At 37.8% G+C, this 25944-nt stretch overlaps 2 protein-coding genes across 2 annotated transcripts in view; both read left to right on the top strand.

The window, feature by feature from the left end:
* Positions 1-5038, top strand: part of ctnnbl1 (catenin, beta like 1) — a 56358-nt gene extending 51320 nt beyond the window's left edge. The window contains exon 16 of the mRNA XM_067371107.1: positions 4719-5038. Within this exon, the coding sequence (XP_067227208.1) occupies positions 4719-4807 (89 nt within the window). The 3' untranslated portion in view covers positions 4808-5038. The remainder of the gene's footprint in view (positions 1-4718) is intronic.
* A 3942-nt stretch (positions 5039-8980) lies between these two features.
* Positions 8981-25944, top strand: part of LOC137009705 (V-set and transmembrane domain-containing protein 2-like protein) — a 48297-nt gene continuing 31333 nt past the window's right edge. The window contains exon 1 of the mRNA XM_067372150.1: positions 8981-9098. Coding sequence (XP_067228251.1) covers positions 8981-9098 — 118 coding nt within the window. The remainder of the gene's footprint in view (positions 9099-25944) is intronic.

Genomic DNA, 25944 nt, shown 5'->3' with positions numbered 1-25944 from the left:
GTATTAAAAGCAATCACGGGAAAAATGAAAACAAATGTTACACGAGGAATTAGACAGGCTGCGTTTGCTCTGCGGTTTAACTGTTATTGCAGTTTGTTCACTGGTTTGGCTGATGGAAATGTTTCATTGCATTTTCTGCACAATAGGAACATGGTGCAAATTGTTTGAAATTGTTCCCTAAACTCTGGATAGTGCACCTAAAAAGTGTTCAATTATTAATGAAAGTGAAATGAACAAGAGCTCATGATACAGGTATCTCTGTCTGTTGTTCTATCTATCCATCCATCTATCCGTCTATCTTGTCTATCTATCAATCTGTACATCCATCCACCCATCCATCGATCCATGAGCCAATGAAGCAGCATTCATAACATTGTTGTCAGGTTTTATTGGTAATTTTTTATAGTTTAAGCTAATGGCCTGTTACCTAGATAGAAAATAGCTGCTACGCAGGAAATCACTGGTGAAACGAGGTTTCGTTTGCTGTGATCAGTGGTGACTGTGTTTTACTGCATAAATTCGGAAATGAAAACGCCTACAGAAGCCTCGACACACTGCAAGGCCACATTTGAGTCACACGGAGTGTGTCATTCTATTACGTGCGTGACCTTGTGCTGTGTGTACTGGTATCAGTGGGAAGCGCCTCTGCAGTGGGCTGAAGTTTCCAGCATCTCAGAGCTCATAATGGATAATCCCTCTCAAATCATCCAGCATGCAGACTCCCCCAATCCTCCCTCTGTTATTTCAACCGCTTTCTCCAGCCCTCGGGCTTGTGTTCTAATGTGCCACTTTTTTTTTTTCTTAAAAAATAAAAAAAACATCTTATTGATTTATATATTTATTTAGTGTTGGGTTTTATCCTCTGTCCCAGGGCTTGAGCAGGGCTTAGAAACTAATCCGAGAGCATGTCTACCTTTACACGCTTGCCGCTTACTGTGTACACTTTTTGAAGTCAGCTTGAAATCAAAATGGACCCTATTTACTTTCTTGATGCACATTGCTGGTTTTATTGTGAACAATTTATCAATGCTCGTTATTTTAAAGATAGGCATTCCTATAGCTCAAATTGTTAAAGGTCCTGTTTTTCGTGTTTTTTTGAAGCTTTGATTGTTTTTATAGTGTGCAATATAACATGTGTTCATGTTTCGCGTGTAAAAACAGTATTTTTCACATAATTTACTTATCTGTATACCGCTGTTTCCACTGTCATAAAAACGGCTGATGACTTCCTTGTTCTATGAAGTCCCTCCTTCAGAAATACGTAACGAGTTCTGATTGTGCCAGCGGTTCCTGTGTTGTGATTCGACAGCAGCTTAGCGCTCCTTGCCCGGAAAGGTCATGCCTCTTACCATAACGTGTGCTGCTCAAAGTTTAACATGTGGATTATTGTGGTGTTGTGCCGAATGAACACAAAAGACAATAATTCCCGAGAGACTGAACTCTTTAATCTCCACAAGCAGCGACATACGGAAAACAGCCATATACATAAACATAGTCCCCTCTTGTGGCCATTATGTGCACTGCAGTCCAACATTAACTATTGCAGTAAGGATACCACAATTATAATTTTCGGGAACCGAGTTAAACATAAATTGTAACCATTGATCTCTAAGTATAATTTGTCCATGGGAAGGCCAAACAAAGGTGATTGGACTGCAGGATGAAAATAACAGCGTTTCAACGACATGGCGACAAACACACTCTACAAACGCAACTCTTGCTCTTCTCTGTGGGAGCGCAACAAGACCACGCCCCCTTTTTTGTGTATTCCTGTGGGCGGAGGTTAGTCAAAAAACTGTTTTAGTGACATCATTAAAGAAGGAAGTAGAGGGATGTAGTCCAAACTGGCCGTTCGATGTAGGCCACTTCTGTTAAATAAAATATCTCGCTTGGCATTGAACTTTGAGCTTTAAAATTTTACAGATTTTATTTATACTCGAACAACATTACACACTAACTAAAGTTTGAAACATGGGATCACGAAGAACGGGACCTTTAAGCATGTCCTTAGGAATGACAAGGTCATGGGCTTGGATTCTTTGCAAATGCAAGAACTAACAAAATGTAAACTGTGCCTTCAATGCACTCTTAAGTCTGGCAAATGCATAAAGGTAAATGCTAATGCAAAAGTGCCATTATAAATAATCTTTAAGCAGTGCCTATTATGCTTTTTTTCCATGTTCATTTTTCTTTAGTGTGTAATGTTGCTGTTTGAGAATGAAAAAGCTCTGCTCCAGCAGGAGTTATTCTCTATATCGGTTAGGGCTGCATGATTTATTGCAATTTTATCACATGCGATTTGGCAAAGGCTGCGATTATTTTATGCGCAGCTTGTCAGAGCTGTACGGCTCTGTGATCAGTAGTAAATGCTTCTCCATTTGAAAGCCAGAGGGCGCTCTCGCGCAGAAACTGCAAATATGCCTTGCTGCTGAAGTAGAACGTGTCATTCCAGGAAATCCCATACTATCGCTGTAGCTGAATAAACAGAATATTCAAAAAAGTTTTGATTAACCATGATTAATAAACACACGACTGCCTTATTCTTTGTAAGAAGTGACATCATCTCACAGAAGGATGCTCAACTGTCATTATGAAGTGACTTTGGAGTAAAACATGTTATTAAATGTTTTCTTTTGTTGGACCATTTCAATGTTTTTTTTTCTAATCGTCCGATTAATCCTGTGGCCATAATATCAGTGTCAGTGTTTCTGAACTCCCTGAAACGCCTCCATTGTAGTCTTGAGTTTTCTTTCGGGAATGAACACGTCACAATATTCCTCATTTAAATAATTCATATGCAGAATAAAGGGGCGGGGCCTGGTTGAGTTAGTCAGTAGTGTGTTGAAACTGGCTGTTGTAAGGGGAGGGACATTTCCCAAACACACTCGAAGCGCTTGACCAATCAAAACACACTGCTCCAGCTGACCAATCAGATCATATTGTGCTTTTCAGAAGGAGGGACTTCATAGAGACAGGAACTAAACAGAGCGTTACTGACAGACTGGGAAGAAAGGAGTGGCAAGAGTGTCAACTCTGTGAAAATTTTTTTTTTGAACATTCAATCATGAGAGTCCAAAAACAAAATCAAGACTTTGTAAAAGGGCATAATAGATCCTTTATTTAAAGGAATTGTTGTTTGACAAATGACAATTAACTTTTTGGATGGTTATATAAGTATGGTTATACCACACTCAGATATGCATGGCCATTGTTTTAATGTAATCACATCAAATTCAAAATATATGTTTATGGACATACTGGCGTATTATTCCACACGGTGATGAACACTGCAATGCCGGGTTTGCCAATAATGTCACGGAGTTCATTCATGAAGTTGTGTGAACAACACATGGCATCCATGTATGTCCGAGCACATGTGCACTTTGGTCAGAGCAGGAATAATGCGAGTAGGGTGTTTACATGCCTGTTTATTGCAATTAAAATCGGCGTGCACAACATAGTTTAATGTGATTATGCTTACTACGATTATTAGCTTAATCGAATTACTTTAAACGAAGTATTGCGTTTACATGAGGTAAAGTTTATTTGCAATGTTGCCAAAATCCCATTATAATCACATTATGAGGGTGCATGGAAACGCACTGAATGATAAATTTATAAACTTAATTTGGGACTCTTGATTCAGGAGCTGACTGGGCCAAAATAACAAACAAAACTTTTTTTTAAACCTTTTTCATAAACCCTAACCCTAACCCTAAAAATACAGTATACTATCCTAACTCCCTTACCAAAAACAGAGATCAAACCCTTTACAATAAACAAAAGTGGCGTCAGACTCCCTACTTTCCCAAATACTTAGTATTTACAATATATTTACAACCAGGCAAACAAAATTGAAAGGGCAATCCAAAATCAGTGTCAGAAAAAGGCAGAGGGGTCAAATATACCAACAAAGTTCCTCAGATGCAAACAATATTCAATTCAAACAAACAAGCAATACTCACAGTCTCTAATACTCAACACATTCAGTAGGGTCATAACAGTGCGAGGAACAGATTGCGTTGATCGGTGAAATCAAACCTGGCTTTTTTGAGTCTAAAAACAGATGCTGATGCCATTTCAGAGCTTTATTGGAGGAGAACAATAAGAGCTCTCAAGCTCATACATGGACTGTTTTAAGTGTCCTCACTGCAGTCTGATCACATTGGTCCAGAGCGGTCATAAAAGTCTCATTCTAAGCATATGCTGCCTTTATCGTAACCTCTGTAGCCCTATGAGTTCTTGGGCACCGTTCCAGCTCGCTGCAGGTTACAAGAAACTGGAGTGTCTAGAAATAGCCAGACCTCAATCAAAACGGCAGATTTGATCTGACTGAGGGACACGCTCTCAAAGGCACACACATCAAACGGCCACGGATCTTAAAGCTATTTGCCGTTTAAGGACGGTACTTCTTAAATCCTGCCATCTCAAACCCCGAACTGCAGATTTTAGCTTTTTCTAAAGCTTAGTCTTTTTCCTCCATAGCTCATACATGAAGAATGTCTGAAAATAAACTCTGGTGGGCAGTGTGTGACAAATTTTTTTAAAAAACTTTCAAGGATACAAATTCTCCCTTTGATTTTTTTTTTTCGGATTAAAGTATGCAGCCTCTCCTTTGAGACAGCATTAGGAAGGGTTTCTTGGCAGGGCTTGTTGGTGTACATGAAATTCATCCAAATTACTAAACATCCTGTTTAATTTTTCCTCTCGTTTTTCAGAATATGCAGAAAATATTGGCGACGGCAAAAGCGAGGAGTTTAAGGAAAGTGAGCAGAAGAGGATTATGGAACTACTTGAGAACTTCTAAAAATCCAGTTGGAGCTCGATGCGGGTTTTCCGCAGCGTTTTTCTGTTGCGGTTGACGACTAGGTGAAGCTATGTGGATTTTGACTTTAATCATCATCCTGTCCCGACTTCCTTGAAGAAGCCGCGAAAGAAAAAAAAACTGATGTTTAACCATATGAGTGACTGATTGTATCCCGACAGATTGGATATGGATATTGTATCTGTTGATATCTGACACATTTTGATTATGTTTATAGTTGTTGTCTATTTTTTGTTAAGGATAGATATTTTGTGTCAGAACAACTTAAATTTTCTTGTAATAAAAGTTTGTGCTTTTGTTACTTGGTGCTGTTTCCTTTACTACTTTCGCACATCACCTTCCACAAGCCTTAATGCCTCATTAGACCAACTCAGGCAAAGAGCAACTCTTGTGCTGAAACATAATTCAGGAAAATGTCATGTTTATGACTCTTTTCTCCACTCCAGCGTTCCTGCAGTCAGCTGATTAGGCGAAGGATCATGTCTTTTCAGTCTTTTGTTTATCATCTCATCATTTAGGTCCCTTTGTATGGATCTCTAACTTTTTAAAACTGCTAATGGCTGGCGGATTTTACTGGCCATGAAACTGTATGTTGCTTTTTCTGTCTAAGAATTTTTTATTTTTTTGTCAAGCTGCTTCTACCAGGAATATGTGTCAAACAACGCACACCATTGTGTCACTGGCAGTGTTAGCCATTCTCTCGTCAAATCAGCAAATTCTAATTTTGTTTATTCTTTTATTTTAGTTTCAGTGGGGAATGTCACCATATGGAGTTCTGGATTTCTGACAATTAAATATTTGGCTTCTTAATATCTGAGCCAAACTTCTGAAGGTACATTTCAGGGTTCCCACACTGGATGATTTTTCTATGACGTTTCCAATTGTTTGTTCCAATTATTGGATACAGCTTTTAAATTATTTTCAATTCAGACAGACTTGAATCTTTTAAACAAGAAATATATATTTGCTAAAATATTTTAGAATGGAGCATTATTTGGTGATTTTTATTTCCATTTTTTTTATTTTCCTAATATTTTCATATTTTCCATAACTGTGGGAACCCTGAATTGTTGTTGGAAGATGTATAACATAGTGTATGCAGTGTATGTAAATGTATGCATGTTACTGTTTGATCTACAGGAATATTTAATGTATATAAATAGCTTATGTATATAGTTGAAGTTGTTAATTTTCATGCTCTAGGTTTGATCTTTCTCTTTCCATTAGAGGATATGGCTGCTGTGATTCTAATGGCCATTAATTAGATGTTTGTCCAGTGGCGATGAGCCAGAGATTTAAAATCCCTTGCTAATAGCGGGCTTGCTGAGCTAGCGTGAAGATGCTACAACTCTCTCTCATTCTCTAACCTCTCTTACATCCCCTTGTTAATTTACAATCTCTGCCTTCCTTTCTCCCACGGGGTCAGAGTATGTATCGCCGCGGCCAGGAAACGTTCTGTCGTATAGAGACAGTTTGCTTACTAAGCTCTCCTTCAGTACGGACAGAGTCTTCAGCTGAAGGTTGAGAATGATTGTTAAAGCTCTAAAGCCAAATTGAATCAATCCAGCGGAGTTCTTCGGCAGGGTGAACGGGGGGCCATTACGTTGGATTTATACTCACTGGAGGGCCACCGCTTTAGCACAGACATTATGTAGGGAAATTATTATTTTAGTAACAAAAACATCTCTGTGTGGCTCCAGGCCTTGATGAATCGGCTTCGTTTGACGTGTAGAGAAGGGCGGCTCTGCATTTCGCCAGCTAATTAAGTGCCGCAGTCTCATTAAGGCTTGCACTTTATCAGACATCGACAGCTCGAGGCCCCTGTGGTCATCGTTCGCCGTAGACCGGCTACGAAGCACTCGTATGCACCAGTAGAAGGCCCTTGTTTTCTGCCCTGTTGTCGTAGAGTGATAACTTCCTGTCCTTTAGCCCCGGGACAAGTGCACAAGAGTCATTATCTTGCCGACTCTTTCTCCGCACGTTCTCTTTTGTTTATCCATCGGCCTTGTCCCCGGAGGAGCTCCACTTTCCCACTCCCGGCTGATGCTTCTGGCATATTAAATATTCTCTGGCTGTCCTTTCCGTGCTTCTATTGGCGTAGCACAGCTTTATTTGTGAGATCTCTGTATTTCCCTGCATCTCTGGAGGTCAGTGATTGCCGCTAGTTCTCGTCGTTACCAGGGAGATGGTTTACAAGGAGAGGGAGGCGTGAATACTGTAGAGGAATGCCGACAATTGGAGGAGGTGATGTGCGACAGTTACCCATCTGTTGAATTGTACATTATGATGAATTGTGTGTGCTGAGAACATTATTGATGCGACTCTGCCAACGCATCAAACTTGAAATGCAAATGAGCGGTAAGTACAGAACAGGGCCGAGCGCCTGGCGCGCTTCAAGGACACGCTCATTACCGTAGCGATGCTTGTCGGTTGCGAATGCCAATCACTTTTGTCTCGATGGTGTGCTATGGCAGGGTGGAGGCCGCAACGACTCACGCAGAGCAACATCTGCTTTCCCCCACCCCACCCTCTGAAATCACCCGTATAAAACTCAGGATCGTTATTTGCATTTTGAATTGACGGGAAGGGCAGGTATCCCAGCACGCATCTCTTATCAGTGATTATGACACCGGCGCGCTAACGGTGATTCAACAGCAATTTCACAGCCCAGAGAGCTCGGAATAATTGTCTTTTTCCGAGTGATTGAGTTGAGCTCTGTGAGCGCTGATTTTCACCTCCTTGCATCGGATAAATTGATACAAACCTGTGGCGGGAATATTCCTTTATTTCCACTTTATAGTACCCAGTATTATGCAGGTCACAGGGAAAGGATGAAATGACTTGCTCATTTAGTAGGTCAGTAGGATCTTGGATAGCTGAGTATTTATCTCCCAAAAAAACATGTAAAATTATTTTTATCATTACAAAAAAGTACTGTACATATTCACATTCCATATTCATAGGCTATGTAGGCTTTACCCTTTTGGGTATAAATCATTGTGCATTTTTACCTGAGTAAAAGTTTAGTAGCTATAACTAAATATTATGTATTATATTTGTATTAAGTATTGAGTTTAATCCGCCTTTACATCATTGTCTATGTTCAGAATAGTATACTACTAGTACCTTTTCTGTGTACAACACATTTTGCAATTGTTTTTATATTTTCTGCTTGGTATCCGAAGAACACTGATTCCACAACCTGTTCCACAATGCAATTTACTTCACCTTCCATTTTCAGCCTGGTTAAAGGCCTAGATGTAATGTTTTTCATTGTTCAATTACTCAGTCAATCAGTAATATGATATCTTGACTTGTTGCTTGTATCATGCAGTGGATATAATAATTTAATGATTGTAAAATGTAACGTTAGATGTATAAAGATATATATGCACAGTTGTAGAATTTAAATTAAATTAATTTTTAAAGTTAACAAAAATAATTTACTCATCCTTATGTCAAATCTGTTTCCTCCGCAAAAACATTGAGTTATATTGAAATGTGTTCCTCAGATGAACAACTTAAAGTTAATGATGACAACATTTTTTTAGGTCAATCCAGATCATCCTATCACTAAACATTGTTTAACATAATATGTTTGTAAAATAGTAGGCAGTATTCCGTAATATATGCCTTTCGAGTAACGTTATAGACTAAGCAGCAGCAGTTGTGCTCAGTCTAAGTACTGCGATACTGAAAAAAAAATCCAAGCCGCATTAAACTGGATGCTAACAATATAATGTATGTTGATGACTGAAATAAAACGTCTACATTTAAAAAATAAGTTAAATTTACCTCAGAAACATTTTCAAATGACCTCCACTCGCGACGACCGTTGATTTTTTTTTTTTTTGACCGTTCGCTCGACGCTGTAAAAAAATCTCTTCATAATATTGTTCCGCCTGATTGAAATTCCCTAATAACAGCCGCCGCACTCCATTCCTCCGCCGCATTGGTTAGATCCGGGGAGTTTCTCTTCGCGGAGAATCAAATCGCATCAGTGGGCGACTGCAAACACACGCAGCCTCCTCTCAACCTCTCCTGCTGCTGTCATCAGGGACAAAAACCACCAGTAAACACTCACCACACCTGGATCTATCTCTTAAAGCCGTATATTTTCACCTGATGTGAGAGAGTGTTTTACAGGGAGCAGTGATGGGCGCGTTTGGAGTGATTCTGAGGAGTTTACATTGTATGGGACTCTATATCCAACTTAGTGCCAGTCTCAGACAAGCTGGAAGCGACGACGTGGAGAACCACATATCCAACAACGGTAAGATTTGTGTGATCGATCCGGTTCTATACTCGAATTTTAACGGGTTTGAGGTTCGTAACGGGTGTAATTTGAAGCCGAACTGCGCGCAAACGGCACAATGATGGAGATGCGCAGAATACAGACCAGACCACACAACTGCACTGTGGTTATTGACAGGTGGTACCATAGTATTTGATGGTGATATCATGGTACTGGATAATTACCTTTTATACCATGGTACATTAAGGTACAACTTCAATAAATACCATGCTATTGCCTTCATTAGTATTAGGTGGTAATTGCTTGCTACTGTTTGTTTAACATATTCATATAAAGGTCCTTTAAGGTACTTCAAACAATATCATGGTAAATTGGTAGTATCTAAAATACAGTATTATAACGGTTAAAACATGGTGTTTCCATTCTATAGCTTTTTAACCAATGTCCTGTGGCTGTATGCTTCATTAAAGGTGTTAAATGTTGATCTATCCCGTGATACTCAATAGTTACTGTATTTATATCCAAAAAAAAAAAAACATGGTATAAGCTTTATAGTAATGTCCAGAAATAACATTTTGTGGCTTTTGAACCTTATATTTAAAGTACTAGGGGTTAGCAATGGTAATGTTAGTGTTTTAAAGGCAACTGTATTGATAATCTCCAGAAACATGGAATTGCGATGGGTAAAATATGGTGATGTTACCATTCTATGACTTTTAATTTGACAAAAAAGTACCATGGCACTAAGATATGTACTATACTTAATAATTACCATATTCATGGTGTTTATTTGGTTGTTAGGTGTACCTTAAAGAATACTGTAGTATTGACATGTTAGTACTTTGATCGTATCAGATGTTGATACCATAGTGCAGAATATATATTGTTATTTAATGGGTCATATTGTGGTACTGCTTTGCATTGCATTCATAGTGAACTCGAAGAAAGATCTTCCCTTTTTAGCCAAATTAGGATGCTTGTGATTTCAAATGTTCAAAAATAGGACTATTTCTTATTTGCATCACAGAAAAAAGTCAAGTGCATTTCAAGATTCACATTTTTTTCTAGCCATAGTGCCTGGATATTGAACATTCTACAGTATGCACTGGGAAATGGAAATTATATTTCATAAATGCATATTCTTTCTTTATTTAAGAGTTTTTTTCAATTGCACGAACAATAGATGACTAATGCAATGAATAAATCAGTGCGGATGAACCCAGGCATGCATCATGCTGATGAAAGAGTTCACACGCTGAATTGTGGGTCGCTCACCATGAAATTAAAGGGCAGAATGTGATCAGAGCTGATATTCATGAGGAATATTAAGAGGGCCAATACAGTAGGATCAGGAATGTGCGCTGATGCTCTGGATTAGATGACATGGAGGCCTGGACGTTTGTATGATCTTATGATAGATTTATAGTGAAAGATTGGCCAGATCAGAGCGCACTGGATTAAAACTAAATCTGTGTTTGCTTCAAAAAGATTAAGATCATTATTTGTTGATTTACACAAGTGCTCGTGGGTAAGTAGGTCCATGGAATCTTGTTTTCTACTCATGGATGAAGGCTTGATTGTCTTGAAAACAACACTTCATTTTCTTTATGCAAAATAAAACTGCATCCTATCTGACTGGCCATATTTTAGTGAGATTCTCCCAATTAGGTCGGCCATTGTGTTATTGTTCAGTTTTCATCTAAACCAGAACCACTGCCTGAGTCTCTGGAGTGATCGACAGCTTAACGTGCTTGTGTTCAGTACCTTTGTGTTCATTTCCCTGCCGCTGGGAATACCGTGGCCTGCGGTAACGAGGCTTAATTAATGTCAACAACAACTTAAAACCTCTGTTTTCCTCTGACCTCACAGTAATGAAACAAAGAGCGCAGACCCGCCGGACGCTCGCCGCAGAGCAGCACACGTCAGATGAATAGCAATAGCGTAAAGAGGAATCTCATTTTGTACGCCAATAGAGTTTTAATTCACACACAGTGTTCAAAACATGCTGTTGTTTTTGACCATCTTCTGCTAGAATCATGGCTGTGCTGTCTTTAAGATGTTGTTGTCAACATTAATTCAGTATTCACCTTATTAATTGTGTAATATTGGTCTCATTCTGTTTTATTTTTTTAAATCCTCGTTGACTGTCCTGTTTTGGATTGTGAACATGTTTTTATGTTGACTTTAAGCATTGATCTTTCAAAGAAGTGGATCTTAAGATCCTCAAAACGTTCATCTAAAAGTTATTATTTTAAATATGTTAATTTTTATTATTTTTTGTGTTTTTTCAATTTATTTTTATTTTTCTCTCTCTCTCTCTCTCTCTCTCTCTCCAGACTACACACTAAAAAATGCTGGGTTAAAAACAACCCATATTGGGTTGAAAATGGACAAACCCAGTGGTTGGGTTAAATGTTTGCCCAGCATGCTGAGCAGTTTTATTTAACCCAACTATTGTTTAAAAATTACTGTATTGCTTGCTTATAATGAACCCAAAATATATTGGAAATTAACATTTATTAATAAGTTATAAGTTATAAAAAGCAAATTAAATTGCTTATTAATGTTCACCTTTTGATTATTATTGTTGCCTCTGGTAATTATGTGTCTGATTTTTAATTTCCAACCTATTTTGGGTTAATTTCAAGTCATATAGTAATTTTTAAACAATAGTTGGGTTAAATAAAACTGCCCAGCACATTGGACAAACATTTAACCCATCCGCTGGGTTTGTCCATTTTCAACCCAAATTGGGTTGTTTTTACCCCAGCGTTTTTTAGTGTACATATTTTTCAGGTAGATATTGTAGGTTTAGACATGGATGAGGCATGTATTCAGGGGAAATCCCTCTGGTCTGTATCATTTCTTCAACTCTAGGCGGCTGAGGTCGGTTCAGGGAACAGTATTTTGTCTTCGGCCGCTCACTGGTCTCACAGTGACCTGTCGCATTCATCTCACCTCATCTAATTCTCCATGGAGCGTTGTGTTTCTCCTCTCAGTGTGTGTCCAGCTGAAACGCTTGATTGTGATGGGCTGCAGAAGATCAACGAACAGCGAGGATGGAAAAAGTAATTTTGTTAAAAGCTGTGGGACTATTGGAGGTTGACTTAGATGCCTAAAGGTAGGGTATAGGGAGTGTTTTTCATAAACACTTTTTGTTATACTGTTTGAAACTCTTCACATCCTGATAGCAATCAATAAAAGAAGTGGTCTAAATATTAAAGCATACATATATCTTCTGTGGAAGTCTCAGGGGTTGCCTGCCTTTACGTGCACATGAAATTTAATGTCATCCCATTCTTAATCCGTATGGTTTAATATGGAGTTGGTTCACCTTTTGCAGCCTCAACTCTTCTGAGAAGGCTTTCCACAAGGAGTGTGTTTATGGGAATTTTTGACCATTCTTCAAGAAGCACATTTGTGAGGTCAGGCAAGTGATGTTAACAAGAAGTCCTGGCTCACAGTCTCAGCTCTAATTCATCCCAAAGGTGTGTTCTGTCGGGTTGAGGTCAGGACTCTGTGCAGGCCAGTCAAGTTCCTCCACACCAAACTCACTCATCCAGGTCTTTATGGACCTTGCTTTGTGGACTTGTGCGCAGTCATGTTGGAACAGGAATGGGCCATCCCCAAACTGTTCCCACAAAGTTGGGAACATGAAATTGTCCAAAATGTCTTGGTATGCTGAAGCATTAAGAGTTCCTTTCACTGGAACTAAGGGTTTGAGCTAGGGATGTCCAGATCCGATCACATGATCGGAAATCGGGCCCGATCGCGTGGTTTCAGACTCGATCGGAATCGGACGTTACCTCCCGATCAGGACTCGGATATGTATAAGGGGTGCAACGGTTCTCCACTTATGGTTCGGTACGCACTTGCACCGCGGCCCATCTCGAATGACGACGCATCTATTGGTTAGGTTTGTTTAAAATAGCAACGTGGAAAACAGACAGACAGAGTTCAGATAATGTATGTTTCAGTCGATGGATGCGCAAAACGTTACAACAACGATAATCAGAAAGCGTGGACAAAACAGTCACACTCTGTAAACTGTTCAATGCGAGTGACGTAGCCTATGCAATGTCCAGTCACCGTCATCACCCGGGTGTTGATAATGCACGAGCGCAGGTGAGACCTGAACAGCACTCATTTAAGCCTTGCTGATTTAAACCTTCAAGAACAAGACGCGAAAGAGAGCTCGCGCGTTATTAGACGCTTATTTCAGTCAGCGCGCAAATACTTAGTTCTCTTTCAAGTCTTGCACTTCAGCGGCCAAATTCATACAAAAATTATGTCAACATGCCCGTCTTAGCGAGTATCCTAGCAAACATAGTCGGTTATGTCTTAAGTGAACGTATATTATTCGAGAAAGACAGCGCATGTTAGTATATGTACTGGATCGTGCATGTCTTATAGGGAAAAAAACTATTCCTGCTGCCTGCATTTAATGTTAAATCAAACAACAAATAACAAAGAAATCACTCACTGCTCTTGACTGAATAGTTTTTGTAACTTCAATAATGATTCATCTTTATTTATTTTATACAGTAAAGATAATATGCAGTGATATTTTATATTTGATTACTTTATCCATTTTCTGTACGTGAAAACTACTGTAAGATACCTGAAAAACCTGAAAAGCACTGTTCCTGGATCCTGGATCTGTTTTTTCGCTCTTCTTTATTATTTTTTATGTATTATAGAAGTATCGGATCGGGACTCGGTATCGGTAGATACTCAAAATCAAATGACTCGGACTCGAGGGCAAAAAAACGTAATCAGGACATCCCTAGTTTGAGCCCAACCCCTGAAAAGCAACCCCACACCACAATCCCCCTCCACCAAACTTTACACTTGGCACAATGCAGTCAGGCAAGTACCGTTCTCCTGGAAACCACCAAACCCAGACTCTTCCATCAGATTTCCAGACAGAGAAGCGTGATTGGTCACTCCAGAGAACACATCTCCGCTGCTCTAGAGTCCAGTGACGGCGTGCTTTACACCACTGCATTCGACGCTTTGCATTGCACTTGGTGATCTAAGGCTTGGATGCAGCTGCTCAGCCATGGAAACCCATTCCATGAAGCTCTCTACACACTGTTCTTGAGCTAATCTGAAAGCCACACGAAGTTTGGAGGTCTGTAGCTATTGACTCTGCAGAAAGATGCCGACTTCTGCGCATGCGCTGACCCCACTCTGTGATTTTACGTGCTTGTTCCCAATTGCTTCCACTTTATGATACCACTAACAGTTGACCGTGGAATATTTAGTAATGAAGAAATTTCACGAATGCACTTATTGCACTGGAGGCAACTGGTGTTTGTAGAAGCAGTCTGCATGCCTAGGTGCTTGATTTTATACACCTTTCGCCATGGAATTGATTGAAACACCTGAATTTAATCTTTTAGAGGGGTGTCCCAATACTTTTGGCAATATAGTGTATGTATTTCCATACCTCCGCACACCTGCTCATGCAGACATCACACGCAGCACGTTCTGTAAGGCTATGCAGTGTTGTAGACAGACGTCAGTCACAGAGAGCCACAAACAAACAGCAGACACATTTTACAGTTCCTTCTGAACAAACTGACCTCAACAAGCTTACGCTGCGTTCATGACATGTTATAACCGTTATTATAAGATGGCAACATGTGACGTTCTACTCAGAGCTGTTCATGTCCTCCTAACTTGGATTTATGCTTTTTATTTATTTCTGTGTCAACACTATCAACACCGAAATGAATCTGCAGCAGTCAGGTCATACAAGTCAGAGCTCTAAGTTGTTCACGTTCATTATTATTGTCATGTTATGTGCTTTGAGATGAGGTAATTTAATGCAGTCTCTCGTGACACTCTGTTGTGTGCATTCATGTGTTTTGAAGGGGGTGTGGTTTTGGAGACACTCTGAAGGAAGGGCGAGATCTTATGCTTTCAAAACTAGCCTCTCTGAAGGTGCCTACCCTACCTTTAAGTTTGTGATCATCAAGTGAAAGTTGCTATCATAGGATTATTATTCTGTTTGTGATGACATATAACTGAAATACGAAGGTAAATCTAATAAAAAAATTGTAATTGTTATTTTTAAATAACATCAGCATTAATTAAATTTAGTGCAGCAAATACAACAACAATGTGTACTTACAAATATACTTTACAAGATTTACCGTCAATTTTTAATCTATGACGTCTCAGCCTTTGTGTTATTATAATAATATATATATAAAATAATGAACCTTCTGTGCATACACAAAGCTGCCCTGTGTGTATGTATGTTAGTGTTTGTTAAACCTCTGCAGTACATGCCCATTGGCGTTTTTACAAAGTTAGTTACTGGTTTGTTTACTGTGAAGAAGCAGCTGCAGTCAGCGAACACTAATAAGCATCAGCAGTGATGTGTTTATGAGGACACACACACACACACACACACACACACACACTTAATTTCTCCAGCCATCACTCAAAACAATGACCACTGACATCACCTGCCGCTGTGGCTGATTTTTCTTCATTGGATGCCGCTTGGTCTTGTGAACTGTGTTTCGATGCTCGTTCAGTCTTTTCCGCTTGTATGCGGCTGCATTACATATCTGAATAACTCAGTTGACGTGCATTTTACAACTGACTGAGAACTCAAACACAATTTACCTCCGGAATAAATGCAAATATGCAACTTGTTAGAGCATGCATTTAAATAATAATTGTTTTATAATATATTTAACTGTATGTTTCCATTCGAGGTACATTATTATAGTGTCATAATATCCATTTCTTAATGGTTAACCTGATAATTTATGGCTTCTGGCAACATTTTGGTGCAATCCTGTGAAATTGCAGCATTTAATTTGACAATAAACACATTTTTTAAAGCTCAGTCAGTCAGAGTGGATTTCTTTTTTCCTTTTTTTTATTGTATTTTACTGTAATTTCATTTTCATTCATTAATTTTAACATATTTTTTGTCTTTTCTTCTTTTTATTTCCATGTATCATTCTAATATGATTTTGTCCATCATTTTCATTTAGTGTCATCATGAATCATGTGCTCATCCTCCATTTCTGATGGTTTGAGAGTGAAGAAAACGTCAACATTTCTGGTAAGTGAATACAGTGTAACTGTGGGCTTTTTTAAATGGGGAACATTTCAGTGCACCAGACTGATTAAGACACACCCCTAGTGAGCAGCCTACATAGACAGCATCCTAACAGAAGTAAAACTTCTTTCTAAATTAAAAATGACTGATTTGAATGGCTCTTTATTGGCAGCAGCTCATTAGCGCTCCCTCTTGAGAAGTGCACAAGAGCCCTGACTAGTGCTCACGATTGATTACACAAGAGTTTGAAGTTGCCATGTTGCTAAGCTAATGACATGCTGCTCTAATAATCATAAAATGGACAGCACACAAATATTGAGTACAAAGTTTAATTGGCCTATGAAATTTTACTTTGCAAGAAGCATGTTTTTGTAGAGCTCAGCCAGTCAAAGTGGAGCTCTGAGTCACATGACCAACTCAACCAAATTGTTTTACATGCAATTTAATTTCTTAATGTGCATATTTTTTTATTTTTCAAATTTTTCCTCTGCTCACTAGTATCAATGTAATATGATTTGTTTTCTCTATGTATGTTCCAATGCAATCAGTGAAGGTGTGGCATCTGAATTTAGCTGTAAAATAAAACGTCTTTGTAACGATGAGACTAGTATAAAAGAACAACTGTAGCGAGGAGATGTTTTTGACTCACGTTCACCTCTCTGGATCCAAACACTTCAGAGAACGGCTTTGAGGACGAGCGCCGGGCACTTCCTGTGAGTCAGGAGTCTGATGCATTAGTTCAGATATTTTGGGAGCATTTGAAAGTTTATTTCCGCACTGCTTTTAAAGTCTTTGTGGTGTGCTTACAGCTCAGGCACTCTGAAGAGAGGCGCTCATTTATATCACTTAACGAGAATCAATCCGTTAACATCGTGACAGACCCCCATGTCTCTCGCTCTCTCGTTCCCTTTTCTCTAAAATCTATAAATGTGTGTCTCTCTCTTTCGGTCTGTTTCACATGTTCTAATCATGCACGTTTACATCTGGACAATGTCATTTTTACAGCTTTTGCTCATCTGTAGTGTGAAGCTAAAACATTCCCTGTCGGAATAACGACATTCAGCAGATGTTTTGTGATGTTTATGATCTGGATCGTCTGTGAATTGACTCCTCAGATGATTGAGATGGGTTCTAATCAAAATCTAATCGATCTTAAGGAAAGTTTGTGATTCATGTGATCTCAGTTGGAAAAAATAACTAGGCTGAGTGCAATTAAATGAACCAGTGCTCTAGAGGCAAATTTGGACTGTTGTTTTAATTTAACATGCAGGCTTAAATTAAAAGTTTTTTTGATAGCTGTTTTTCATTTTTTCTATTTATATATTTATACAACATAAAATGTAACTTAAAAAAACTCAATTATATGAAATCAGAAAAAAAAAAAGGTAAAAAACACACACAATTAATGTTATATATTTTTGAATTTATGTATTTTTTTTAATTCTCTCTCTCTCTCTCTCTCTATATATATATATAGTATGTATTTTATATATAAAGATTATAATAAATTATATAACAAAAATAAACATCTTTTTTTATCTTTCTTTCTTTCTTTCCTTCTTTTTCTTTCTTCACTCTTTCTCTCTCACAATGTCTGACTCTAAATCCATCCATTTCTTTCTGCTTCTCTCTCTCTTTCTCTACCCCTCTGTGTTCTCAAGCGGCTTGTGTTTCAGTCTTTCTTCTCTTTGTGACCGCCATCTTCCCCTCCTGCCTTGATGTGAAGAGCAAAGAGCGAACGGCTGAATTATCCTCAGTAGAGTGCCACCTTATCTCACATTAGACACATTTCTGCCAGGCTGGCCGTCGCACACCTCCTGGGGAGCCGTTGGCAGCGGCCGTCTGCTGGCAGCGAGAGACAGACAGGCAGAGATGAGTGATTCAACTCCACGTCCTTTCCAAACAGATCTCGAGCCGCGCGCACACACTCTCCAACACGTCTTTCTCCTCAGCGCTGGTCTTTTGTTTGCCTTCGAGTGCTGAATCCACAGGAAACAGCAGCGAGGATGAAGACGATCCCGTGGCATTTAGACGTTCAGGTTAATTGAGGCGCGTGTTGGGACTCGATTGAGACAGAATGGGACAAATGAAGATGCAAAATGTTAAATAATCCTGTTTAATTAGCTGTGTTTACAACCCAAGATTCACTCACTGAGCCAGCTCTGTCCAAACACTCGCACCGCCACCTGCTAACATGCTGTAGCAGTTTGACAGCGGGTCTCAGTCTCACACGACCAATGGTTGATGGTTATAGAGTTTCCTCAAAATGACAAACCCCAGTCTGACTGGCTGGAGTATATATATATATATATATATATATATATATATATATATATATATATATATATATATATATATATATATATACGTTATTAATGGCAAAACCCTGTCAGAGAAAGGCATGTTTACATTGTCCACTAACTCAAAGCACCGCTGCTGCTGAAGCCATACACATTCAGATGGAAAATTTAACCATTGCATAATGTTTTGTACAGTTTTTGAGCATCTTTTTAAAGGGGACCTATAATGCCCCTTTTCACAAGATGTAATATAAGTCTTTGGTGTCCCCAGAATGTGTCTGTGAAGTTTCAGCTCAAAATATTCAACTGATCATTTATTATAGCTTGTCAAATTTGCCCCTATTTGGGTGTGAGCACTGACACACTGTTTTTGTGTGTGTCCCTTTAAATGCAAATGATCTGCTGCTCACGCCCCCTTTCCAGAAGAGGGCGGAGCTTTAACAGCTCAACAACAACAAAGCTGGAGAATCTCACGCAGCCAAAATGAGGATTGTCAGTAACGGTGTTCAGCCTTACATTGTTCAAACCGGAGTCGACACTGATGGAGAGACTCAGGAAGAAGTTACAACTTTTAGAATGAAACTGGACGTTTCTGAATGGTTAGTGGATAAATTGATGTAGTTGCTGTGGAGTTGATTCAACTCATCCACTAGCATGTGCCGTCATGTTCATCTTTTGTGCAAATCCAGTGTTGAATTCACCCTCGTTTGTGAAGCAGTCCGGCGTAAAATGATGGCATGACAACATCACTCGACTACAACAACTCTTCCTCTTCTCTAAAGCAGCCCAACATGGCCACGCCCCCTTTGTTGTGTGTTCTCGGGGGCGGAGTTTATGTAAATTTTAGGGTTAGTGATGTCACTAACCCGGGAAGATGCTCGTTGTAGTCCCTACCAGCCGTTTGTTGTAGTGCTTAAAAAGTGATTTCTGTAAAAGAAAATCTCTCTCTTTTCATTGAACTTTGAGCGTCGTAACTTTGCAGATGTTGTTTATGATCAAACAACAACATTACACACTAACTAAAGTTAAAAAAGTGAAATCATAATCAACCACCCCTTTAAGACATTACTAACAAGTAAAGCAAATATAATGAATATATAAGCTAATATCGTGCATTATATTTAGTGAAATGCTCCCTCTAGAGTTCATTTCTCTAACATGCTGTGGACAGTAAATTACTTGCCTGAGGTAAATATAATGCTACGTGAGATATTATTACTGTTTTATTGATGTCTTTCTGCGGTTGAAATACTGATTGAGAGATTACATGTAAACATATCTATGCAAAGATCATCTGTTCTTCTCCTTCTGCATTTTTTTTTTGTGGTGGCTAGCAAAAAACGTTGCATTACCCTTCTGGATTGGAGTGTTAATCACCTGTGACTGACTGTATTTGTTGTCTGACTGTATAAATGAGATATAACCTGCCTTTAAACATCACATTATAAAAACTGGACAGGGATTATTCAGTCAAACGGTCTCTTCCTGTGATGTGCATCAGATTTTGCCAATAGTTGCTATATGCTAGACTGTGTTGGTAAGAGTGTGTGTGGATACAGCAGCAGGAAGATGTTTGTTGTCAGGCGTGGGTGTAGTGGGGGCGCCTGCCATCTCTCGCTTCATCTGTTTGTTTATTCATTTCGTTGCCGTTGCGTTAAATAATTCATCTCTCTGCCCCTCTCCTCTCCTCTCTCCTCACTTTAATGATTCTCCAGCGCTCCGTGTGTGTGTTTCTCTGGTTCCTCCATCATATATGATCATGTTAAATGCATTAAGCTACATACACACACAGCTAAAGCTGCTCAGTGTGGGAGTGTGTGACCCGGGGGCGATGGCCAGCACAAGACGCCCGCTGAGATCCACATGCTGTTGTCTCTGCAGGCCTGATGAATGTAGGACAGCCGTTTGTCCTGAACGTTACTGTGACAATCTCACACACACACACACACACACACACACACACACACACACACACACACACACACACACACACACTACCTCTTGCTGCCTTGCTTAAAATGTGATCATTAGTACTAATGTAATGAAAAGAAATGAAATGAAATGTAATATTCATGGTTACACCTTTAAAATGAAATGCATTTGATATAATGCCTGACACTGCGTGTTGATCATGTGTTAGTATTATTTATAAACTATTATAGTACTTATTAATATTTTGGATTAGCATTTGTTTTTAAATTTTCATTTTCATTTTATTTTTTTGTAGAGCTTATGTAATTTCTCCTATTTTTTTCTAATTGGCTTTATTTTGTTTCTAGATTATTTATTTATTTATTCTAGTTAGCATTGTTTTTATTTCAGTTTTAATTTTAGTAATATTAGCATTTCAACGTATTTTATTTTCCGGTTAAATTTAATTTGAATTTAATTTAATTAGATTTTTTTTTTATTATTATTTCAGCTTTATTTTTATTCCTTTTTTTATAGTTTTAGTTAACAACACTGATTACTATGGAAGCTTGTTTCTGCCATGAAATAAAAAATAAAACGGGTAATTGCGGCTTTTTAATCTCAAATTGGTATAAACTCCCAATTGCGAGTTATAAAGTCAGAATTGCGAGATATAAAGTCAGAACTGCGAGTTATAAAGTTACGAGATATAAAATCAGAATTGCGAGTTATAAAATCAGAATTGCGAGATATAAAGTCAGAAGTTAAAAAAGTGTTCTGTATCTTTTATATCTCGTAAAGTCAGAATTGCGAGATATAAAGTCAGAATTGAGTTATAAAGTCAGAATTACGAGATATAAAGTCAGAATTGCAAGTTATAAAGTTACAAGATATAAAGTCAGAATTACGAGTTATAAAGTCAGAATTGCAAGTTATAAAGTTACAAGATATAAAGTCAGAATTATGAGATATAAAGTCAGAATTGCGAGATATAAAGTCAGAATTGCGAGATATAAAGTCAGAATTGCAAGATATAAAGTCAGAATTGTGAGTTATAAAGTCAGAATTACGAGTTATAAAGTCAGAATTGTGAGTTATAAAGTCAGAATTGCGAGATATAAAGTCAGAATTGTGAGTTATAAAGTCAGAATTGCGAGTTATAAAGTCAGAATTATGAGATATAAAGTCAGAATTATGAGATATAAAGTCAGAATTGTGAGATATAAAGTCAGAATTGCGAGTTATAAAGTCAGAATTAAGAGTTATAAAGTCAGAATTACGAGTTATAAAGTCAGAATTACGAGTTATAAAGTCAGAACTACGAGTTATAAAGTCAGAATTGCGAGATATAAAGTCAGAATTGCGAGTTATAAAGTCAGAATTGTGAGTTATAAAGTCAGAATTACGAGTTATAAAGTCAGAACTACGAGTTATAAAGTCAGAATTGTGTGATATAAAGTCAGAATTGTGAGTTATAAAGTCAGAATTACGAGATATAAAGTCAGAATTGTGAGTTATAAAGTCAGAATTAAGAGTTATAAAGTCAGAATTGCGAGATATAAAGTCAGAATTGTGAGTTATAAAGTCAGAATTACGAGTTATAAAGTCAGAATTACGAGTTATAAAGTCAGAATTGTGAGTTATAAAGTCAGAATTACGAGTTATAAAGTCAGAATTGCGAGATATAAAGTCAGAATTGTGAGTTATAAAGTCAGAATTGCGAGATATAAAGTCAGAATTATGAGATATAAAGTCAGAATTGTGAGTTATAAAGTCAGAATTGTGAGTTATAAAGTCAGAATTGTGAGTTATAAAGTCAGAATTAAGAGTTATAAAGTCAGAATTGCGAGATATAAAGTCAGAATTGTGAGTTATAAAGTCAGAATTGTGAGTTATAAAGTCAGAATTGTGAGTTATAAAGTCAGAATTGTGAGATATAAAGTCAGAATTGCGAGATATAAAGTCAGAATTGTGAGATATAAAGTCAGAATTGTGAGTTATAAAGTCAGAATTGTGAGTTATAAAGTCAGAATTGTGAGTTATAAAGTCAGAATTGTGAGATATAAAGTCAGAATTGCGAGATATAAAGTCAGAATTGTGAGATATAAAGTCAGAATTGTGAGATATAAAGTCAGAATTGCGAGTTATAAAGTCAGAATTGTGAGATATAAAGTCAGAATTGTGAGATATAAAGTCAGAATTGTGAGATATAAAGTCAGAATTGCGAGTTATAAAGTCAGAATTGCGAGTTATAAAGTCAGAATTGCGAGTTATAAAGTCAGAATTGTGAGTTATAAAGTCAGAATTGTGAGATATAAAGTCAGAATTGCGAGTTATAAAGTTACGATATAAAGTCAGAATTACGACATAGAAAGTCAGAATTGAGTTTTTGTCTCATAGTTCTGACTTTTTAACTTGCAATTGCGAGGAAAAATCTCAGAATTGTGAGATAAAAAGTCGCAATTACCTTTTTTATTTTTTTATTTAGTGGTGGAAACAAGCTTCCCTAGATTAAAGTGAATAGTTGAGTATTCATGAGAACATAGAGTTGATAATAAAGTGTATTTTAAAGCATTACGAAAATACTTTCATGATGAATTATGTATACAGGCTTCCAATAAAGTGTTACTGAAAAATCCAGACATTTGACAGGTAGTATTTTCAGTATTTTGGGAACCACCAAATGCTGTTATAATGTGTTTTATGATTCTTCCTGGCTGCCAGAATTGTATAATATATTATTTACAGTAGTGCTTTATGATCCATAACAGCAGTTTCTGAAAGAACATGCTGGTAATTTATCATTTATATGCAGAAAAAGTGTTAAAATATGCTTAAAACAGCAAGGTACTGGAGAAAACGGCAGAAAAGTGCGATAATAAACAAAAATAAAAGCTTTAGATCCATACAAAGCACTAAGCGTGTAATGAAATGTGTTTTATTTCATCTTTGACTCATTATCCCATGCGCAGCTCGTTTAAGAGCCTCGTTCACTGTGAAACATGTTGTGTCTGGTGTGGCCGCGGGGCTGGAGATGTGCTTGTTTCTCTTTATCTTGGTACTTGTCCTATGACATTATACTATAGATTGTGCTTCATGAGGCGTTGCTTGAGAGAAATATGAAATGATTGGAGCCGCCCGAGGGCCGAGGCAGCCGCTCGTGAAGGAATGTCGTCCAGACGCTGGAGTGAACGGTCACTGACAGGTCTGTCGGCACGAGAGCGATGCTTTATGCTGATGCTGACATCTGCAACAAGACATGTTTACAATCCACGAGGACATGAACCGTCCCTGAGATTCACCCCTGATTGTTTCATGAGCTTTTCACTGTGATTTAAAGCTACAGTACAGACTTACTTCGCAAAATACTCTTGTAAAACTAAATTACGTCCATTTTTAGTGCAGGAAACATAAAAATAAATGGATTTGTTGGGGGAAAATGCTATGAAAGTGTAGAATATGGCATTTGTTGGGCTAATCCATAATGGCATATTGAGGAATTACTTGTGTATATTGAAGGGATTCATTGCTATTTCATTTGATGCTACTTTATAAGATGATACATTTTACTCTAAGTGCAATGACAGGATCAACAGGATAAAAAAAAAATAATAATGTAAATACTTTATGATTTTGAAGTATGACATACCAAAGTAGGTAAAAATATTCTGCCAAGATATTCATGCTGACTCACTGTATAAATTATATTAAAAATCAAAAGTTTGCATGAAATATATTGATGGAATATATATTTTTTCTTCAATTACTTACACTACTGTTCAAGTTTGGGGTCAGTGAGAATTTATTTATTTATTTGAAAGAAATCAATATTTTTATTCGCCAATAACACATTAAATTGATTGAAAGTGAGAGTAAAGACGTTTATAATGTTACAAAAGTTGCTGTTCTTTTAAAATTAACTGCTGATTGGTCAGATGGCCCAGTCTGTTGTGATTGGTCTACTCTGCTCTGATTGGTCAGATGGCCCAGTCTGTTGTGATTGGTCTACTCTGCTCTGATTGGTCAGATGGCCCAGTCTGTTGTGATTGGTCTACTCTGCTCTGATTGGTCAGATGGCCCAGTCTGTTGTGATTGGTCTACTCTGCTCTGATTGGTCAGATGGCCCAGTCTGTTGTGATTGGTCTACTCTACTCTGATTGGTCAGATGGCCCAGTCTGTTGTGAATTTAACACTCATTACCATATCTGAATTTCAGCACTCGATACACAGTGATACGAACAGTAACGATGGCATCTGTTTTACTGCATCAGTTCCAGTGTGAGTCTCGTATTTTGAAGTGCATCAAAGTTGATTCGCAGCGCTGAAAACTATTCCGGTCTCAGCTACAACTAGTGTTTGAGGGTCAAAGTAGACATTGTTCGTTGGCAGCCAATGAAGACCATGGACTGACATTATGCAAATTTGTGACATTTGTAACAGGAAATTGACGACTCGTTTCAGCAGTTCAGAATTGATTTTTTTCTTTTAGGAGGCAATAACTTTATTTGTTGTGCACTTTGATCTTTAAAACTTTGCATGAAAAGTAATATTCAAAATGGGGCACTTTAACTACAGTGTGATTTTAGTTTCTTCAGACAATATAACATCATTTATCTAGGGAGTCTGAGCTTATGCATTTCCAAACTGTCACTCATTCATGAAAAGTGAGCGGTCCGTCAAAAAAGTCAGCTCATTTTATACGCTCCATTAGTGAAGTCGGTTCTAATGAAGCTTTCGTGTGTTGACTGTGTGTGTTTGTGAAAGACGCGGTGTCATCCTCTCCTGATGTGTGGCTGAATATTGAAAGTGACACACTTTCCTTCACTGTTATTCTTCTTAATACAGCATGGCCAATTCATTCTCCTCTCTCAGCTTTTGTCTTTCTGCCACACAGCCTGAGTGCTTTTAAAGGCTCACACTACACTAATGTTCTTTGTGTCACTCTCGTGCTGTGAAGATTTGAAATAATTAAGTCAAATTTGCACACCACTACTGAGGGCTGGATTCAGTTCTTAAGCCTTTTCAAAGGCTTTATCTAAAAACCACTGATGTTCATCTGGATATTCATGCTTTTGAGTTTTAGCTAATGTAAAAGCATAAATGCATCAGTTTGTTTTTTTTAAAGGGACAGTCTCCCAAAAATTACAATTCTGTCATCATTAACTGGAACGTCGAGGCCATTATGTGGAAAAGATGCTGTTCTTTTCAGTACAATGGTTATTTAGGTTATCTAATTTATTCATTTTATTCGATTTTTAAAAGTATTGCTATTTAGGGTTAAAAAATAAAAAAGGTAACTGCAACTTTTTCTCGCAATTCTGACTTTTTTCTCACAATTGTGTTTTTATATCACAATTGCCTTATATACAGTTTGTATATAAACTCACAATTGTAAGAAAGTAAGAATTGTGAGATAAAAAGTCGTATGAAGTATGATGCTTTTTTGTGAACTGTTATGTTTCAAACATCTGATTCTCTAAGTTACTACACAGAATTGTTCCCAAAAGTCACTGTGCAGCACTTAAAATCTTTCTTTGTTTTGTTTTTTTGTTGTTGTGGAATAAAT

Source organism: Chanodichthys erythropterus, chromosome 20, assembly GCF_024489055.1.
Source record: "Chanodichthys erythropterus isolate Z2021 chromosome 20, ASM2448905v1, whole genome shotgun sequence".
Classification (NCBI taxonomy): domain Eukaryota; kingdom Metazoa; phylum Chordata; class Actinopteri; order Cypriniformes; family Xenocyprididae; genus Chanodichthys; species Chanodichthys erythropterus.
This window is presented reverse-complemented; position numbering and strand designations above follow the sequence as displayed.